Below are 19,548 nucleotides of genomic sequence, written 5' to 3' on the forward strand. Positions count from 1 at the left end.
GATCAGCATCACAGTTCCAAACCAAAATCCAATTGAAATTTATTGCATTTAGCAGAATAAATATCCCACCTATAGTTCTCTGAAACCAACCTGCAAATGGCATGTATCATCATAAGATGTTGTCCATGATACACTGGACATTTCTTTCTGTTCAAACTCCTACTGAAACAACGGAGTTTTGTGTAGTAAGCGTGTGCTGCAGCAAGCATATGATCTAGCATGGATGCCTACAAAGATTTAAAAAAATAAAAATGTAAAACCAAGCATCTCCAGTGGATTAACTGAAAGCTGTGAGGCCAGACACTATGTATGTTCTGCAGCTAGGCTGCAAACCCAGCTACCTGTTTTGCCTCCAAAACATGTTTCTTTCCAAGCTGCCAGAAATGATTAGTCCATTTTAAAGATTGACCATATGCAAAAGCTAACCCTGAACAGAAATGGCTTCACTAAACAATCCAGAATTTAGGATTTTGTTTTTCAATTTCCGAATGATAAAAACAGCACTGATTTTAATAAATAATGTAAAGAAATTGTAGTGGAGTTAACGACCTGCAACAATGCCAGCTTCCGGCTGAATGTGAGTTAAAGCCCCCTGTAAAAGGGGGGTTTAGAATGGGAACAGCTAAGCCTCTGGAGTCTTTTGTGGCTATTAATCACTTTAAGCAGTTAGTTTTTCCCTCTTTGGTGTATGTTTCTTTCGAATGTGACAAAAAGAACATAAATTTCTCTCTCATAACATTGATTCTCTTTATAGTAACCTTTGAAGAGCAAAATCCCTTTATATGTGTTTGATATAATATATATTGCATCAAAAGCTACTCAGCAAGATTTCTTTGATTGACTATGTTTCAAGGAGCAGGCATGGATCTCCCAGTGCCATAGTAACATACTTTCACACTCATATCTTTTATTGACTGGCTGCTGTTGGAAGGAAGGAAAAAGAAGTTAAAGATCTTTGTAGGTCCCTTTTTTATAATGACTGGCTGGAGGATTTGGGTAGCTGAGTGTGGGTTGGGGATGTGTGGAGCTGGGTCCAGCTCCCCTGCCAGGCACAGGGAATAGCAGCATTTTGGGAGTGATATTGGGAAATGTTTTCCCACCTACCTTGTCTGGAATATTGGCAGTCTGGCTTGCCCTGAAGGCTCAGGTATCCACCTGCTTTAGAAAAAAGTGGCTAGGTCTGGCTGCAAGAGATATTCAGTTAATACTTTACCCCAATGCTAATTGTGTGCCTTCAAATTGTCCGTCTGTTTTTGGGGGGCTGCTAGGTTTTTAGGGGCTTGTGCGCAGGGCCCTGCACAAGGCTTTCAGACTCTAGTCTAAGCGATGCACAGGCCTGGTGCAGATTCTCTGCCCACAGCTGAGTTGCATGGTCAGTGAATAAGGATCCCAAATGGCTCCAACATTTTCCTTTAAGCAGCTGCTGCAGCATGAGACGCTACCAAGGAGCCCCTGGCCTGGCATGTTTGTGTTTTGCCTACAGTGTTTAGTGTAATCTCGTCTAAAACATTGACTCCTCAGGCTCATGGTTTAACAATATTTCTAATTGCTGGGATTGGTCTGTTGGTATTTCAACATTTCTGGTAGAGTAAAGGCTTGGAGGGTGGAACCTTTATCTTATGGGACTTCCTTTGACATTTCTTTCGTTTGTGTATCTGCTTTTGGAATTTAGTTTCTTTTGTAGATAATGGGATTCCATTCTGGGGTGTGAAGAAGCCAGTGAGTTGTCAGCTGAGAGAGGAGATATGAGCTTTTGATCAATGGCTTCTGTTAGTTTGTATCATGGATGTATTAATGTTCAAATTTTGTCTGTTTTTATTAGTCTTATTGGATGTGGGGTTATGATATAAAGTTGAGAAATGGCTTTTTTAAACAAGTGTTTGTCTTTGCTAGTGGCTGAGCTTCTGGGGCTGAGATATCTCCTTTCATTGTAGACTGTTTGGAGTGTCTTTTAATGCCAGCAAATGATTCTAACACCTCTGCTGGCTGCTTGTGCAGCTAGAGTTCTTTAGTTAAATCACACCTGAGTTTCTTTTACCTGTCACTCGATTCACAGTAAAACAGGGGATGCATTTAAAAGAAATAACAGCCCTGGTAACTGGAGGCCTGTCTTTATTCACAGAACACAGATCCACAGCATGTGCAGCAGCGATACACACCACAGCTGCCAGTATGCCCCTAGGATGTCTCCAAGGAGTGACAAGGGAGTTCAAAGTCCCTGACCAGTCTGCTGAATGCCAGCTGCAGGAGGCCAGATAGTGGCCGTTGTGCTGGTGGGTTTTTGTTCTGTAGATATGTGTATTACTGGGAACTGGGTTCAGACCCACCATCTCCTTTCACATAAGCCAATTAACAGCAGACTAAGGGTCACTACTCACATGGGCCAGATGTTTTTGCCCTCTGCTGGCATATGATGCAGTGTGGGCACTGATGCTGTATGGCTTATGCATGAGATGACTTGCATGTGCATTGGTAGGGGGATGTTTATTCTTGTGTTGTATCCTTCTTAAATATATTTGTTTTGTTGTTTTGCTCCCCACCACAAATGCCCTGGGATGTAATAGAAACAGAGTGTTTGGTGTATCTACATTAGAGTTTAGCCTCAAGTTTTCTGCCGCTGTGCCAGTTGCACTGACTCTCTCTGCATGTTTCAATGATTCCAACAATGCAGTTTGTCATGGCACTCCTCTTTTTGGTTGGCTTTGTGCTGTGAACGTTCACTCCAAGTACTGCTGAGCATCACTGAATCACTGATTTCTTCTAGTTCTACAATTTGTGAGGTTGTAGACAAGAGCTTTCCCAGCTTCTTGTTACTGATGTAGTGACAGAAGTTGGCACGTAGGTGTCAAACTGTAATGTGAATCTTTGCTTGTTTCTCTTCTACATAACGTAGAGTCGTTTGAATAGAACGACTCCCGGGCTCTTTGGCTGAGATACTCTCCTTAAATGAAATGTTACTTTGATTTTCTGTTTCATATTTGAATTTTGTTTGTGGCTAATAGATATGTTAGCTGCATTAAATAACTGAAAATACGCTTTGTAAATACAATAGGAATCATTTACAAACTAGTACACGAGTTAGGTTTAATGGTAATCCTGTGTGTGGTGTTCTCTGTCCTTTGTGACACACATACATAATATTGCTGGAGACACCCTTGCCACATAATAAAATTATGAACGATGTCATGGCAGAAATGCGCTGTGATGAAGTGATATCTGGCTGTGTGAAGGTTTTAGGTATCAGGCTGTGGGTGCACGCGGAGAAAGTGAAATAGATTCAGTTAGATTGGGTGGGAGAAGTTACAGAATTTATATTGGACTAGACCATGGCATCTTATGTGACTTAGTAACTCCTTGATAGGGATGTTTCTGGATGGTAAAACACTTCCATCCTGTGCCCTGCCAACACAGGGTCAGCGGTCATGTGGCAGCCCTGAGCCGTGGCAAGGGCACGGGCACTGTGGCTGCTCTGCTGTTGTGGGTTGTTTTTTTTTTTTTTTAAGATGTGAAACATTTTCTGTTTGTGCAGTAATTGTTGTTTTACTGCTCTCTGGGGGATTAGTTCACCCCCCCCCCCACACACACACCCTTGTGTGTGTAAGAGAGACCATTTGGGTAGTCCTCATTAATCTCTTCGCTTCCGGACTGAGGTTTGTCCTGGCACTGTAATCGATGCTCTATTCGAATTACCGAAAAGCCAGGCCATAGATTACCTAGAACATTGGGCTGTAGTGGGGATGCAGTGACCGCTTTGAAGTGACTTGATTGTCTCTCCATTGGAGACTTTAATTTGTCCAGTTTTGTGAGAGAGATTTTCCTTGTTCTCCAAAGGTATTTCCTCTGGATGAGGGAAATTAGCCTTTAATATGTTGTTAAGCAGAAAGCCCCCGGGAACTCCTATCCTAGTTGATGTGAATCCTTCCTTTATCCTCTTATAAGAATTGAATTATACTTTCAGAATTGTCTAAAGATCTATCCCTCTGAGCCTGAATTGAGCTTTTGTCTTTCATATTATCACAGTGGGGATGAATGCTCCAAGGGGGTCTGAGTGACCATGCTGAAAAGACACAGACTTCTTTGGCCATAGTTCTGCAGCACACTTGTCTGATGGCAGGATCCATCCCCATGAGCAGGTTTCAGAAATTCATTGCATACCTGTGGACTTCAGTCTGTAAGAAAACCATGTAATGGGTTCTAGATTATGAAGAGATGCCTGACCTCTCCATAGTAAGGGGGAAGCAAGCCTCTTGTTTATAAAAACCAATTTGCATCTCCGACTTCTAACATGGTGAAGAGCAAACCACACCCTAACTGAAAAAGCTGTGTTGTGTGAAATCGTGTTTGGGTGGGAAGTGCTGCTTCCACTCCCATCATTGTATGTAGTGTAGCTGTAGTTATGTCGGTCCCAGGATATTAGAGACACAAGGTAAGTGGGGTAATATCTTTTATGGGACCAACTTCTGTTGGGGAGAGAGACGAGTCAGGGTGGGACTTCAGACCCATTAGCTCCTCCATTCCACCTCCCCAAGTGAGTTTGTTGACACTAGTTTGCCACAAGGGCTCCCGCCTCTAAACTCTGATGTCCTCATACCTACAGGGACTGCTTTATGGCAGCATCGCCTCTGGGCATCTTGCCCTAGGCAAAATCCTAAACCTATCTGTGACCCACTGAGCATACTTACTTTGGAGGGATCTAGAGTTCAAACCAGCTTGATCCATCTCTATATGAAGGCATTTGTTTCCTTAAATGTCTGCATGTACAAACCATCTGCCAATAGCTTCTTTAGGGTTCTGTACTAGAACAGGCAATGAATCCAGATTCCAGAAGCTCTGCCTAAAATTTCCTGGGTTTTACAAAAACTATTGTTCAGTTTTTACTGGGTTTTTTTTTTTGTAAACGCAAATTTTAGACCACTCAAGTACATGAATATACTGATTGTTAGGAAAATTCAATACCTTCTATTAGGTAGATGTGTTTATGTTAATAATAAATTAGTCTAACTGTAAATGAGAGACTCTTGAAGTAGTGGAAGACACACAGGAATGTGAACATACAGTTCATGAAATAAACCACAGCATTAAGCTGCTTTTACTTACTTTCTCCATTTATTGCTTTTTTTTCTATCATCTTCTCCCATGATATTTATTTATCCAGAAAACTGTGAAGTTAATTTTTGCACTGATTTTTTTCAACTCTCCCCTCCCCGCCTCTTAGCCTGAGTCCTGCGAACACAAGTCAGCTGGCCTGCACCAGCCACAGGTGTAGGGTGACCAGACAGAAAGTGTGAAAAATCAGGATGGGGTGGGGGATAATAGGAGCCCATAATAAGAGAGAGACCCAAAAATCGGGACATCTGGTCACCCTACTCGGGTGTCTAATTCCAATGTAGACCTAACTTCCATCTTCGTTTAGTTGCACATTGTCAGAGTTTTAGAACTTGTGCTTGTTTCACTTATTCATCTGATTTGACTGGTTGGTAAAAGTGCAGCATTTGTTGCTTACCTCAAGATTGTGTCCAGTGTAGCTGTTCCAGGAATTAGATTCTGGGGGTTTGCATGACATTATTTTGACACTGCATTTTAAATGGCATCCGATCAGAAATAATGAAGGGACCTCAGCACAGCTTTCTTCCCTTATTCAGGTATGAAGGCATTGCTAAAATCTACTGCAATAGTAATTGTTTTAAAAATACAGGCCAATAATTGTTTGTAAAATGAGTCCTGCAATGGATTCTGGGAGAATTTATTTGTAGTGTAAACATGTTGGTTAGAAGTCATTAATATGACATTCACGCAACTCTAATAAAGTACATAACACAGATCTGGCACCACTGAAATACTCAAAGGACATTAAGTATGAGTCTTAAAACCAAGAGTATTGGAAACAAGATATTTTTACGTCTCGTTTGGGAGTAATATAATTGCGTTTTGTGGCTCTAGCAGATGCTTGGGCCAGCTGGTTGGAGAGCATTGTTTTTTTCCCCCCTTAGCTTTGGTACCATACAGATAAACCCTTTATATAGAACTCTCATAAAGACCTTTTTTTTTTTTATCATCTCATGGTCGACAGACCCATTTTTGTGTGTACGTAATATTCTGGATTGTATAGACTGTAGACACTTTTATTACAAAAGCACTGGAGAATAAACTACAAATGTTTGAGTCTAATTTGAGGCAATATAGCATTCAATCCGGCTTTACTGACCTTTCTGTCTCGCTATCGCTATCCAAATCTCCCTGAGAAGAAAAACCTAGAGCTGATGGAGACTTAGTTAGGTATTTTTTGGGGAGAGATTATCAATTGACACAGAGCTGCAGCAGTAAACACTTCGGAGTGCATCCTCATGGATGGGGTGCCAGAGTGACGTTACCCCACGCTGTGTTGGATTGCAGGCTCTCTAGGGATCATTGGAGGGACCGAACAGCTCACTTTTGATGTGAAACTTACATAATGAGGCTCCACATTTACGTATAAGCTTCCCAATGCTGGTCATCACCTCCACATCTAAGCACTTAATATAATAAATAGTTTATTCTTCCGACTTCCCTGGGAGGCAGAAAAGTACCTGCACAAGAGCATACTAGAGTGGTTGTGTTGGCACAAGCAGTGTTTTGTTTGTGCCAGGGCTGAGCCCTGGCCCCTCTGGGCCTGGGGATTCGGAGCCCTGGCCCCTCTGGGCCTGGGGATTCGGAGCCCTGGCCCCTCTGGGCCTGGGGATTCGGAGCCCCGGCCCCTCTGGGCTCGGCGATTCGGAGCCCCGGCCTCTCTGGGCCTGGCGATTCGGAGCCCCGGCCTCTCTGGGCCTGGCGATTCGGAGCCCCGGCCTCTCTGGGCCTGGCGATTCGGAGCCCCGGCCTCTCTGGGCCTGGCGATTCGGAGCCCCGGCCCCTCTGGGCCTGGCGATTCGGAGCCCCGGCCCCTCTGGGCCTGGCGATTCGGAGCCCCGGCCCCTCTGGGCCTGGCGATTCGGAGCCCCGGCCCCTCTGGGCCTGGCGATTCGGAGCCCCGGCCCCTCTGGGCCTGGCGATTCGGAGCCCCGGCCCCTCTGGGCCTGGCGATTCGGAGCCCCGGCCCCTCTGGGCCTGGCGATTCGGAGCCCCGGCCCCTCTGGGCTTGCCGCATCAGTTGTGAAAGTAAAATTGCTTCAGCCCCGGCACTTCTGTCATTACAAATTAAGCACTGGGCACAAGACAGCATTGGAAGCTGTATAATTGTGAACTGGAGGCAGAGTTGGCTACAGCAGATTTTCGCAGTGGCTTTGCCCTAAAGAGAAGTTGGAGAATATGGCTACCCCTGCCTTGCACTGACTCTAATGGATTTGGGGTCAAACTTTGCTTAAATAGCATTTCATTTTCACATTGTCTAGTGCTGAATAGTTTGCCAAGAAAAATAGGAGCAGCTGGATTGGCTGGGTGCGTAGGCCAGCATGTCGCCCTGAATATGGGGCATTACTGAGAGAACGTTACTGGTCGCACACTTGCCAACGCTTCCTGTTGCCAAAGCTGGGTTTCAGGGGGAATATTTTCTTTTTGCGTGGTATTTTTGGACAGTCTAATTATGCAAATACTGTACTGTGAATCCTCTCCTTTTCCATGAGAGTTTTGTGCTTATGACCTTCCCAGCTTGTGCGACTGTAAAACAAATCCGTAATGGGATTTCCAGCTTTTTACTTAGTTAAATTGTGTCACAGTTGAGCCTTGCATCTCACTGTTCTGTAAAATAGTTGAGGTTATTTCATACATTTTTATGTGCAATTCTGTCGTCGCGCAGCTGAGATGTTCATCGGGCTAGCGCAGGTTAGAGTCTGGGGCATGGTGAAATCTAGAGGCACCATTGGAGAGAACCTGGTGCTTGCATCCAGAGCGTGAAAAGCTGTAATACTTGCACTGTGTATATCCATGACAAACTGTCTCTGCTGTCACGTTTATTCCTATGCAAAGGCCCTTTTTAAATACTAATTTTTGATGCTGCTTGTGTCAAATTGAACTGTTGTAATTAGTAAGTGGCAGCCTCCCTCTTTTTTCCATTGAAAGCCGCTCCAGACGATGGGAATCAAAAGGATCATTGTAGAGGCTGTTTTTAACAGCGTACCAGTCGTGCCTTCTGTAAGTGTTTTTAATCTGTGGCCCCCATGAGGTGTTTGTGAGACAAAAGAGACCCTGGGAAGCTGAGCCAGAAAGTGTGCGGGTTTTGAAGACGACAGTGTGTTTGGGGTCCAGAATGGCCTCACGAGCTGTGGATTCTGCTCTGCCTGCCGCATGGAGACTGTGGCTGCGGGAGGCAGACACAGTGGTGGTGGTAGAGTGGCTGGGTCACAGCCGGATTCCGGCATGTTTCATGTAGCGTCCTTGATGTCTGAATGCTGTGCAGAGTTACGCCCTGATGTGAGGCCAGAGAACGTCTAGGCAGCCCCTAACCATAGGCCTGTGAAGCTCTCCATCCAGGTTGGGGTTGGTGACTCGGGCAGAGGGTCAGGCCAGTTCCTATTTGCAGTTGTCCCACCCCTAAAGGAGTGATCAGCGACCTGACCGGGCTGCTAGCTGTGCAGCAGGTGATGCTGCACCAGTGCAGCGAACAGAAGACCCAGGAGCTCGAGGAAGAGAGATGGAAGGCGAAGACAGGTCACTTGGGACTCAGGAACAACCAGGCACCTCCAGGCCTAGCTGGGAAAGGCAGGGAGTCATGAGAGAGTTTTTATTACTTCAGAGCAACTATCTTTAAGACGCCCTTATTTCCCCACAAGGAAATGTTCTCCTGGGTGTGTTTGTGGTAGAGCCAGCTTGACACCTAGTGGCCGGCTGGATTTATGGCAGGTAACACAGCCTGACCTTGGCTCTTGTGGTTTGGTTAGATTTCTCCTCACTCGGCTCCAATCAGAGTGGGGATTTATGAACCTGCATGTGCTGGTCACGTCTTCATTCTGTGTGAATCATCATCAGTCCCTTTCCTAATGCTGCCAATATAATTTAAAGAAACAGGAGTAAAAAATATCCCTCTAAACTTGTTGTAGCACATCCTGTATTGGGCTGGCAGGAACAGCAGTGATCATTAGAATATCTCTGAAAAGACATTTGCAGCTTTTTCTGCAGCCTGACCTGAATTGAGTGGTTTGAGCCTTTACTGGTACGGTAGTTATACCCAGGATACAGCTCTGTGCTGAATTAAACAGTCTCTCATGCAGCGCAGCCTATCAATCAGCAAGCAGGGAGGCATTGACATAATTTATAACAAAAAGCTAAAATAAAAATGTTCTTGTGGCTGGTTGGGATTTGAATCCAAGCCGTGGAGATTAAATGATGCAAAGATAAAGTGTCTTTGCCTTCATGTTATTTTGCCTTGTTCATTCTAGCTCACTTTACACACCAGCCCTATCGGTTTCCCAGACACTATGAAGTATGTTTGAGCTGGGTTTGTTACCTGGGAAGGAGGCCAGTGATCAGAATCCTGCAGCGTACTCTGCGGGGAGTATGCCCTGCAAAGCCAATATTAGGGATAGATATTGTCTGGGTGCTGCTGTTTTGCTCTTTGACTATTGACAGCACAAGTGACATGCTAAAAATGGCAGCTGGACTTCCTTGCCCTGTTGCCAATGCCCGTGCTTCCATCTCAGCAAGCTGAAATGGGCACCCACTTTAAGCAACCAGTGGCTGCTGTAGAATGAGCGGCTCTGACTGGGATCCCATATAACCATACCTCACACAGGTAGTGCTTTTGGTCCACATATCTCAAATTGCTCTTCAGAAACAGGCATGTGGCATTGTTACTCCCAATTCACAGTTGAAGAAAGAAGACTTGCCCAAAGTGACACAGCAAGTCAGTTTTGGAGCTGGGAGCAGAACACAGTTCTCCTGACCCTCAGCCCAGCAGCTACTCAGACTTATTCCTCGAGCTGTTCATGCATTGGGATGTGCAGTATCCTGCCCTGCAAATCTATTTGGAGAAACTGGTTTAATTGTCTGAATAAGAAATATATTATGAGGGTTATGAGAGAGAGACGTGGCCTGAGTCCGGGACAGGACGCAAGCATCTCCTGAATTCTGTCTCCGTCTGGGGTGAGTCATGTAACCCTTCTGCACCACCCCAATCGGAAGATTGACCTTTAGGAGTTAGACCTGGACCATAAAGCTGTGCCAAGGGAGAGTATATTCATCAGAGCGAACCCTGTTAGCCCCATTCCAACACCATGCCCCTTTCCCTCTTCTGTTTGAAATGTCCCTTCCCCACCTCACTAGCCCTCTGCTAATCTGAGTCATTGCTGCTCTATAAACCCCCATTACATTCCCAACCCAGACGGGGCTCCATGTTTGGTAGTCTCAGCACCTGCTGGTGGTTGGGCAGGAGCTCACAGCTGAGAGAGGCTGGATCCTCCCTCACGGGGGTGGTGCACACCCACCCTCCCTGCCAGACATAGTTTCTCACTTTTGGTGAGGTATTTGTGTCTTTCAGTATTTCCAAACCCAAACATGTGGGCTAGAATATTTTTCTTCTATTTTAAATGAATGCTAAGATTCTCTCTCATTCACATGATTCCAGGAGCTGGGGCTTTATGAAACACATCAAATACTGCGAGACTTGCTGTAAAATCATGAGTGTAGCCAACAGTGGTCCTGTTTCTATTCTGCACATTAGGAATAACATTGCATACAATTCTATGCAAATTATAATTATTAAACACAGTTCTAATGCAAATAGTGTGGGGTAGAGGGTATAGACATGAGACACTGGGGAAGAAATGCCAAAGCAAAGCTGCTTTCCAGCACAGGAGGTTCTGCATGAGCAGTTTGTGTTTTTCTCTCTCAAGTTCTTGGAAATTTTTACAACGGTAATGTGGGATGTGCTGGTTCCCAACAGACCTTGAATGGTCTCTTGAAATATGTGTTAACTACTTATGCTAAACAATCTGTTCCACCTTGTATTTTGCTGTGACACCCTGAGTACTTTTCCTAGGCCTGAAGAAGAGCTCTGGGTAGCTTGAAAGACTGTCTGTCTCTCTCACCAACAGAAGTTGGTCCAATAAAAGATATTACCTCACCCACCTTGTCGGTTAGTAGGAGTCTAGACGGTCTTAGATATTCAGACATAATTTTGACATATGCCCAGAGGCAGAGTGCTACAGCCAATATGTGGGAAATCTGCCATCTTCTACTTTAGCTCAGGAGCAATCACTGATTAGAGAGATTTGTACAAATCTAGTAGAGTGCTTGCCTCTTTAGGATGGAATTGTTCCACGGTGGCTGGATTGCTCTCTGGATGATTTAATGACACTGATATATGAGGCGTTATACTATCTGCTGAGGGTGGCAGTGATGGGCAGGCACTGGAATGTGCATCCTGTGTTTAGGGTGGGACGTGCTCGGTCTGGGTGAAAGCCAAATGAACGGGACTTCTGCAGTCTCTTCTGCTGGAGTAATACTTGCTGGGGAGAGGCTTTTGTACTGGGTTAGAGCATGACAGGCTCTTTCTGGAGGGTTGTCTGGCCACATGCAGGTCCCCATAATGAGTCTGCACACTCAGCAGTTCTAATGTTCACTCTAGTTTTGCTACTGCCAGTACGCTACAGTTGTAAATAATGAAGGATGAAGTGTTACCCAGCATATTCTCTCAAGGAATGTTTCATTCCTTGCAGTAGTCTGTAACATCCTCTATTGAGCTGAGGCTGTGAACCTGCTCCCTCTAAAGGGCTGGCCAGAAACACTTCTTCCCTTCCTAAATCAACTTAACATCTTCCCTGCTCAGTCACCTGACCAATGGCAAGAATAGCCTACATTTTGTGAGCAAGAGATTTAAAAATAATAAAAGGAGATTTAGTTTTACACATTGCATAATCAACCTGTTGAACTCTCAGTCACAAGATGTAGAATTCAAGAGCTGAGCAAGATTCTAAAAAGGATTAGATACTTATAAGACAATGAGATGATCCACAATTGTATCAGGCATATTAAGATAAAACCTATTTCCAAGACATAAACCATCTACTAACTGACAAGGTTATGAAGAAACGTCTTCTATGGGCAGGGTATTGCAAGGGGTTTCATACACCTTCCCCTGCATTGGTGGACCCCTGGTCTGATCCAATATGGCAGTTCCTATGTTCAGACAAAACAGGAGAGGAATGGACTGGGAGTGACTAATCCAGTGCTATTTGGAGATGCTGTGAGCTCAGTCTCGTGTCTTCCTCTCCATAAAATGCACATGTGCATAACTCCAACGCTGGTGCAGTGCTTTGAGTCTTCTAATTGAAAACTGATGCATAATTCCTATTCAGCAGCTTTTTCTCAGGCTTAAGGAAGGTGATTTGGTGTTTTGTAGTAATTTGAAGTTTATGAAACACATATACCAACACCATCTTAATTTAACGTACAGACTCTGCCAATTTCCTCTGAGCAAATCAGTTCTCATCTGGAAGTAATGGGCCGTATCATGCCTGCAAGTGGGAGCAATGACTTACGGTGATGTCACCCACTGGCTTTTCATGGAAATTATTAATAAATCCGTAATTCTATCTGCAGTGATGTTGTGTGTATAAATATTTAATTTACCTTCGGGTGCCCACGTTTTCACCATCGTGCCCTTAGCTTTCTGACTTAGCTCAGAGCTTGGAGGAGCTGCACAGTAGATGAAGTTATCTGAGCTTTCTGTGTGGTGGGAAAGGTTAATGTATTTCTCCTTTTTCCTTTTAATCTTTACACAGTTGGGCTTTGGGGGCTTGGGGCTTCGAATCCAAGCTGGCAAAATACAACTTCTCCTGCCTGAATGAAAGACTTAAAGGATGGCTCTGTCTCTGGCAGAGGCCTTCCTAACACAGAATGTTGTTACTGTGACTAAGTGAAGACCTGTTGCCTGCTTCTGTTTTTAAATGAATGGTATTTGGGGTAGGAAGCCATTTCTCATGTTTTCTGTTTCAGGGCTGAAATATTTTGGTCCTCACTATAGATTGCACTTTCCAGCCAAAGGCTTTCGTTATAGCATGCCAAGTGGTACACAGAAGACGTTTCAAACTGGATTTAAAGTCAAGGATCTAGCAGCAAAGGCAGGATCGACAGTATCCTACTTGAGGGTGGAGCAGATTTAGAGAAGTTCTGTTCGTGAAACTTTCAAGTCTCCAAAACTACTATGCAAGTTAATTCTTTTTTGCACATTTTTCTTTTTCAGGAAATTGCAGCTTATTTAATAACATTTGAAAAGCATGAAGAATGGCTAACGACTTCCCCTAAAACAAGGTAACATTGCTAATATTGCAGCTTGTGAAAATGTACATTGATTTATTTTCACTGATGACTTGACTTGCTAATCAATTCATTGGGCACAAAGTGAAAACTCCAAGTCATGCTTGATAGCTTGTGACACTGAAGTCTCATTAATTGACTTAATGAGTGTTTTATTGAATGAAATCAGATTGATTAAAAACAGACCACCTGCAATCTTGACAGGTAAAAGTTTTAACCTGATGATTTAACATTTAATTGTATCCTTTCAGATGAATGCATTTAAAAGGCTTTGTTGAGTGAAGGTTGTAGGCTATTTATCTTGACAATGCTCCCTACTGTCACTAATCTGTTAGCCAGAAACTTAAAAAAAAAATCCTTTGCACTTTTCCTGTTTAAAATGCAGACTCTAAGTTTGTTTGTATTTTGGCATGTTTCTTGCTGGGGTTAAGTGTCTGGTGGCAAGGAGATCCCAATAAGCCAAATTAACAGGCATGTTTGCAGTTTATTAAGCAGTAAATGTCATGTATTCTTCTAACTGCCATAAATGTTTAACTTCTGCAACCCGCTGGGAACTGATACAATAAATTAAAGACTGCAGATGTTTTCCTGTTGTGGAATCCTGATGATCATTTTATTATGTTGAGACATGAAGTTGCACTACTTGCGACTGAAAACAAGAAAAGGAACTTGTGCTTACGGAGAGTGTATAAAGTTCTGGGGTGTTTATCTAAAACCACATTTTTGCTTTTTCTAAATTACAGCATCTTTCTCATTAACAATGAATGGAGCAAGGGTTTATTAGTCAGAAGAGGGTTAGCTCAGCAGGACATGCTGAAGTTCTGTTTTTCTTGCTGTATAGTTGGGAGAAACTCAGTGCATTTTCACACCTGTTCACAACTAGGCTGTTGGGTCACTGGTGTGAGAACACATTTTTGGAGGAATAATGAACTATTCAATGTTGTAAACCAGGTAAGACCTGCCCCCAAAATAATACAAGAAGCTGTAGTGCTTTTCCTGGGAGGAGGCCAGAGCAGCTGGAAGTGAGGCTTTCCTGCTTCTGGCCTCTGCAGTTCAATGTGCTCACAACTGCCTGGAGAGCAGCCCGACGATGCTTCATGCAGACAAGAGGGTACAGCCAGCGAGTGCCTTTTCCATCTCTCACTGGGGATGGCCCCAAGAAATGCAAATGCAGAGAGAGCTACAGCAGACACAGCACAAGATGAATCTTTGATAGTTTGTTGCTTGGTTTGGCATCATATTCCTTTGTAATTAGTAGGGGCAGAAATTATAGTAAGATACAAGAATGGTTATTGACCGTAACAAATAGTACAAATTAACTTGCTGAATGTTTAATAGCTCACAGCTGAGGGGAGGATTTAGACAAAGGAGGATGGTAGAGCAGTTAAAGAAAAGAGAAGGGTGGCTTTCTTTGGGAAGTTAGAAAACAACTTCTGTTAAACTTAGGACACTCTCCACCCCCCACTTCTCTAGCATTCAAGCTGCCTTAACATCCTCTTACATTATTAAACAAGTTCTTCATTAATCGTCATCAAAACGTGGTGTGCATTAGGATTGAGAGGTGAGAGATTTCATGTGCTATTGCTTTTACAGGTGATGCACCCAGTTCCACTAGACTCAGATGTTTTACTACAACGGCTGATAGTTCAGGTTCTTGCTTTCAAGGAACTTTAGGTGCACACGGTGATAGGATCCCTGGGGTGCTGGGCAAGGGCAGCTCCATCCCCACTGAGGCTATGGTGAGGGGCTGTCTGGAGGTGCCTGCCTTCCACACCTTCCTCATTCACACCTCATTCAGTCAATGGGGGCATGATTACAAAAAAATGCAGAATGCAGAGATTTATCTACAACTGCATTGATTGACTGCTGTGTGGAGCTGCAGAGTGATACAATGGATATTTCTGCAGGAATTTCTTCATTTGAAAAGCTTTGTAACTGGTTAAAAAATGAGAGAGAAGGGTTTTCAAGAAGTGTTAAAAACCAATGCCAATGAACTTGCAAAGATCTAGATGTGACTCCAGATTTCAGACTAAACGCTTTGCGCAAACGAAAAAAGTTTTAGTATGAGTCTGCAGGATGAGCCTTTTTTTCTGAAAAAAGAGAGTACAGAGTGTGCAGTGCTTCAGTCAAGTTAGACAAAGCTTTACAGTCACTTGAACCAAAAAGTTTGAAGTTTTAAAAAAAAGCATGAAAGTTTTTTTTTTTTTTTGCAAAAAAATCTTCCCAAGGACACACACCACCAGCTGCTGCAGTGCAGATCTGGAATTGCATTGACAGATGTTAATTAGTGCAAAAAAACGAACAAGTTTTTCAAAAAAAATCAGTTCATAAATAATGGCTACATGCTTCAAGAACTGGAAGCATTAATTAAAATTATTTCATCTGAGAAACCCCTAAAAAATCTAAAAATCTCTTCAATTTATATATATAACAACACAAGGACAGGATTTTTATAGCATTTATAATCTTCTTCGATCATCCAGTAACTGTAAAGCTCAGGAGAGGAGAGGAATTTCTCTTCTCTAAAAAAAAACATATCTGCGATCAATCGATCAGGAAAGACAAGATTAAACAACAATTTAATCATTCAATTGAATGAATAATGAAATGCTTTAGAGTTAGGTAATTTACTGAAAGATTTTGTCAAAAAAACAAAAAAAAGAAAGTTTAAAAAAAAAAACATAGGTGAGGTGTACAATAAATATATATATTTATTAATATGATGTATATGTGTATATAATATATTATTATAATATATGTCGTGGAAAGTAAATAATATAAAGAAAAAAGAAAAAAAAAGGGTGGTTTTTTTTTTTTTTTTTTTTTTTTTGCTAAAGCCTGGGACTGTGGGACCTATGTGCTCTTAACTCTCCTGCCTGGGCTGTCTCTCACAATGCTTTGCTAGTGACAAGCAGCAAACCCCTCCAGGCCCTGTTATCACTCAGCACAACTGCATGTGGAGCCCCACCCCCAGCTCTATGGCATGAATGTTCCCAGAGCCACTCCTGAATCACACAGAGAAAGGCACCAGCCAAATCGCCCCCAGCTCCCAGCCATGTACCTCAGGAATATGCCATCTTGCACTGCTCAAAACCCTTTCTTGAGCAATGCAATTTTGTTAATTGGTTCACCACTTCCACAATGGAACGTGGATATACACCAGCCTAAACCTGAGCAAATTTACCAAGCAATTCATGCAAACACACTGGTAAAGATAAACAGTAAAACAAATTTACTGATTACAAAAGATAGATGATAAGTGATGGGCAAACAGTAGAGTGGTTACCAAAATATAAGCACACAGTCTAAACTCTCAACCCTATTAGACTGGGCAACATCTAGATTGAGCAGTTTTCCTCACCCCACTGGATATTGCAGTTCATAGGACACAGGTTTCACCTTTGAAACCTGGGCCAGTCTCCTCTGTTGGGGTCTTCAGTTTTCTGAATGTCCTTGTTGCTTGCAGCATAGATGGGGGCAGGAGCAAAGGCCAAGCATGCCGCCACTGTATTCTGTTTTATACCCTCAGTCCATGTGCTTGGAGGACACAAGTCCAGGCATGTCTGGCGGGTATTGCTGAGTCTCCAGGCCAGATTGAACAATTCCCCTGGTGTGGCCTTGTGCAGGTGAGTCATGGCATTGTAGCTCCCTTGCTGGACAATGGCTGTTGGTTACTTTCCTTGCTATTGTCTTTGGGGGAGCTAGTACCTGGGCACTTTCCAAACCCACGGCATATTTTAGTGACAACCAAACACAATTCTCATAACTCCCTATGCACTAATGATGTACATATTTAGATGGAACAATGGGTTTCAGCAGATCCTAACCTTTCCCATGGTACCTTACATGGCATGCTTTATTTGCAATATCACAATTATGAATGATGAATATGGGGGTTGCAGGGTGCTCCCCTGGGGTGCAGAGTGTGTCACACACCTCTCCAGCCTAGGTGGGGGTCTATATTTTATCACTAGTGACAGGCATCTCATCTGCAGTCTCTGGGTGCTGCCACCTTTTTCTTGGGGCTGTGTAAACAGATTCTCATTCCACCCATTGGCTTCAGAACAGTAGGTAAAACGATTGCATTTGGAAAAGCTGCTTTCTGACCTGGGATCTTGAGTTATAGAATTAATGCAAAAAGACGTCTCTTTGAGCTTTGCCAACTCAGCCTGTTGAGTGGTCAGAAAGCATATTAAGCAGAGTCAGGGGATATATACAGCACCATTAAATACATCAGAAATATGCATGTGTTTGTAGAAATGTTTTAAGACTTTAAGGGTTTGTTTAGTTTGCTAAAGGCAATGCATGAAAATAGCAATTTTCCTATTAATATTACAATATCCTGCTCCTGTGTATTTATACTTGAAAGCGTAATGTCCCATGAGGAGGAAAGTTGCAACGGCTGTTCAAGGACCTTCTTAAATTAGTTGTTGAGTTCATTTTGAATTTTTTTTAATATTGAAATTAATTGGTGCAGTTAAATGCTGAGTTCATACAAACAGGCCTCTTGGTATTAAAGAATTAATGACATCGATCCAGCACTGAACCGGAACATTCCCCATTCTTCGTTTGCTGCTGCAGGTGCTGCTAATTTCATCTTAGAAAATTAATAAAAATGAATTGCACCACTGACACTTATAGAGTTTCTTAATAAAATGATACATAGTGTGAGCTGAGGAATCGCTATGAAATGAATCGCTGTAGTTGGTGCTTATAGAGACGTTGGGTATGTGAGTTTCAGGAAGGGACTTACCCTCGTCAGTGCTGCTTTCTGACGGTCTAACAATACAATTAGTCCTTAATGCATCCTAATTGTAAAGAGGGGCTTGGGAGCCGGCTGTTTGATTCAGTAATGGGGTGCTATAACGTTTCTTTAGTGGGAAGCAACAGTGGGTGGTAATAAATGTAGAGGGAAAGGGGCTGGGAGTGGATCTTCTGCCAAAGTAGTTTTCAGTCCACAAAAAGTTCTCTGTTGGATATTTTCCCTACAAGAAGTGTGGAGTGCAGGTTCCAAACTGCAGGCTGGGGCATGTGTGCATCAAGAAGAGAGTAACTTGGTGTCCTCTGCAGGTCCTTGGCCGTGATGTGTCGTGTTCAGTGGTGTATCTGAAGGTTGGAGTTCAAGATCATAGGGTTAAGACCTTGTATGTTGAATATTCATGACAATATTTCATTACAATACAATAATGTCACATGACAAGCTAATTGCAAAGTAATATTCATCCTGAAAGGTCGGTAATGGGATGTTGTGCATGGCAGAGATGAGACCCTTTGCAGAGTTGGCTCCAGCTGATGTTGTATGTTCACAAGGGAATGTGCAGAGGTAATTTGAAATATGCATGTGAATGATTTAGGAAGGTGCCGTGCCAGTTTGTCCTTTTCACAGGGGAGCACAGCTCTGCTGTCTGACACTAGAATGAAGGGTATGTTTATAACGGAAACCTAACGCTGCTTTCACGGCTGGGGCATTTGCTCTGGCTGAAATGTGTTGAATGAGGGTTGGCCTGGAAAGAAATAATTCTACTGCACTAATATACAGGCTGGCAGAAGAGGGAGTGGCTCTGGGTTTCAGGCAGTATCTACATGCCTGGAATTTCAACATGGCTTAATATTTTCCAATTAATAATTCACTGAATTAATCTATAATAAGGGTATTAATAAGTTAAAACAACTGAGTTCCCTAATGTTTGTATACTATCTCTGTAATCTATGGGCAAGAAAGTGCCTTATGCATATCTATATTAACAGAATCATAAAGACTGAAGAAGCAATGAGAAATCTTCCAAAGAGTCATAGAGACACCTGATTTCTTTTTTTGAACGTATGAATCTCACAAATCTCCTGGTAAAGTGACTTTCTAGTGCTCAATAAAAATTAAATGTCAGACAGTACTGTAGTTATTTGGTTTTGTAGAACGAAGACTTTGTTATTTTTGCAAAATATGCTAATAAACATACTGGAGATTAGTTTTAATTAATTAGTTATAAACAATGTATAAACATAAATTAACAAAGTACATTTGGTGATGTAGTAACCTTGATGTTTTCTTGTAATCATATTTGCTTGCTTACTTGTTAATTTGCCAACTAATCCACAATGGGTCTTCTAGTCATTAGTGAGAATTAATAAAGTTCGACTGTAATGTAGCACTAATAAAATCTTTGATGCTTCTAGATTTAAATGCAAATAATGGAAAATTACTAAACATTCCCATAGGAAATGGAATAAAATTGTTTTCATTGTGAAAGGCACCCTGGTTTTCAGTGGCACAATGGATTTTCCAGACACAAACAATCTTGGTTTCTCCCTCAATACATTCTG

The 19,548-nt window shown here is 42.7% G+C and overlaps 1 protein-coding gene across 3 annotated transcripts in view; it reads left to right on the plus strand.

The window, feature by feature from the left end:
• The window catches only part of CAMTA1 (calmodulin binding transcription activator 1), an 833,035-nt gene that overhangs the window by 215,646 nt on the left and 597,841 nt on the right, over positions 1 to 19,548 (plus strand). For all 3 annotated transcript variants that reach the window (XM_039508612.1, XM_039508610.1, XM_039508611.1), the window contains one exon: positions 13,154 to 13,221. In XM_039508612.1, coding sequence (XP_039364546.1) covers positions 13,154 to 13,221 — 68 coding nt within the window. The remainder of the gene's footprint in view (positions 1 to 13,153; positions 13,222 to 19,548) is intronic.

Source organism: Mauremys reevesii, linkage group 21 (genome assembly GCF_016161935.1).
Source record: "Mauremys reevesii isolate NIE-2019 linkage group 21, ASM1616193v1, whole genome shotgun sequence".
Classification (NCBI taxonomy): domain Eukaryota; kingdom Metazoa; phylum Chordata; order Testudines; family Geoemydidae; genus Mauremys; species Mauremys reevesii.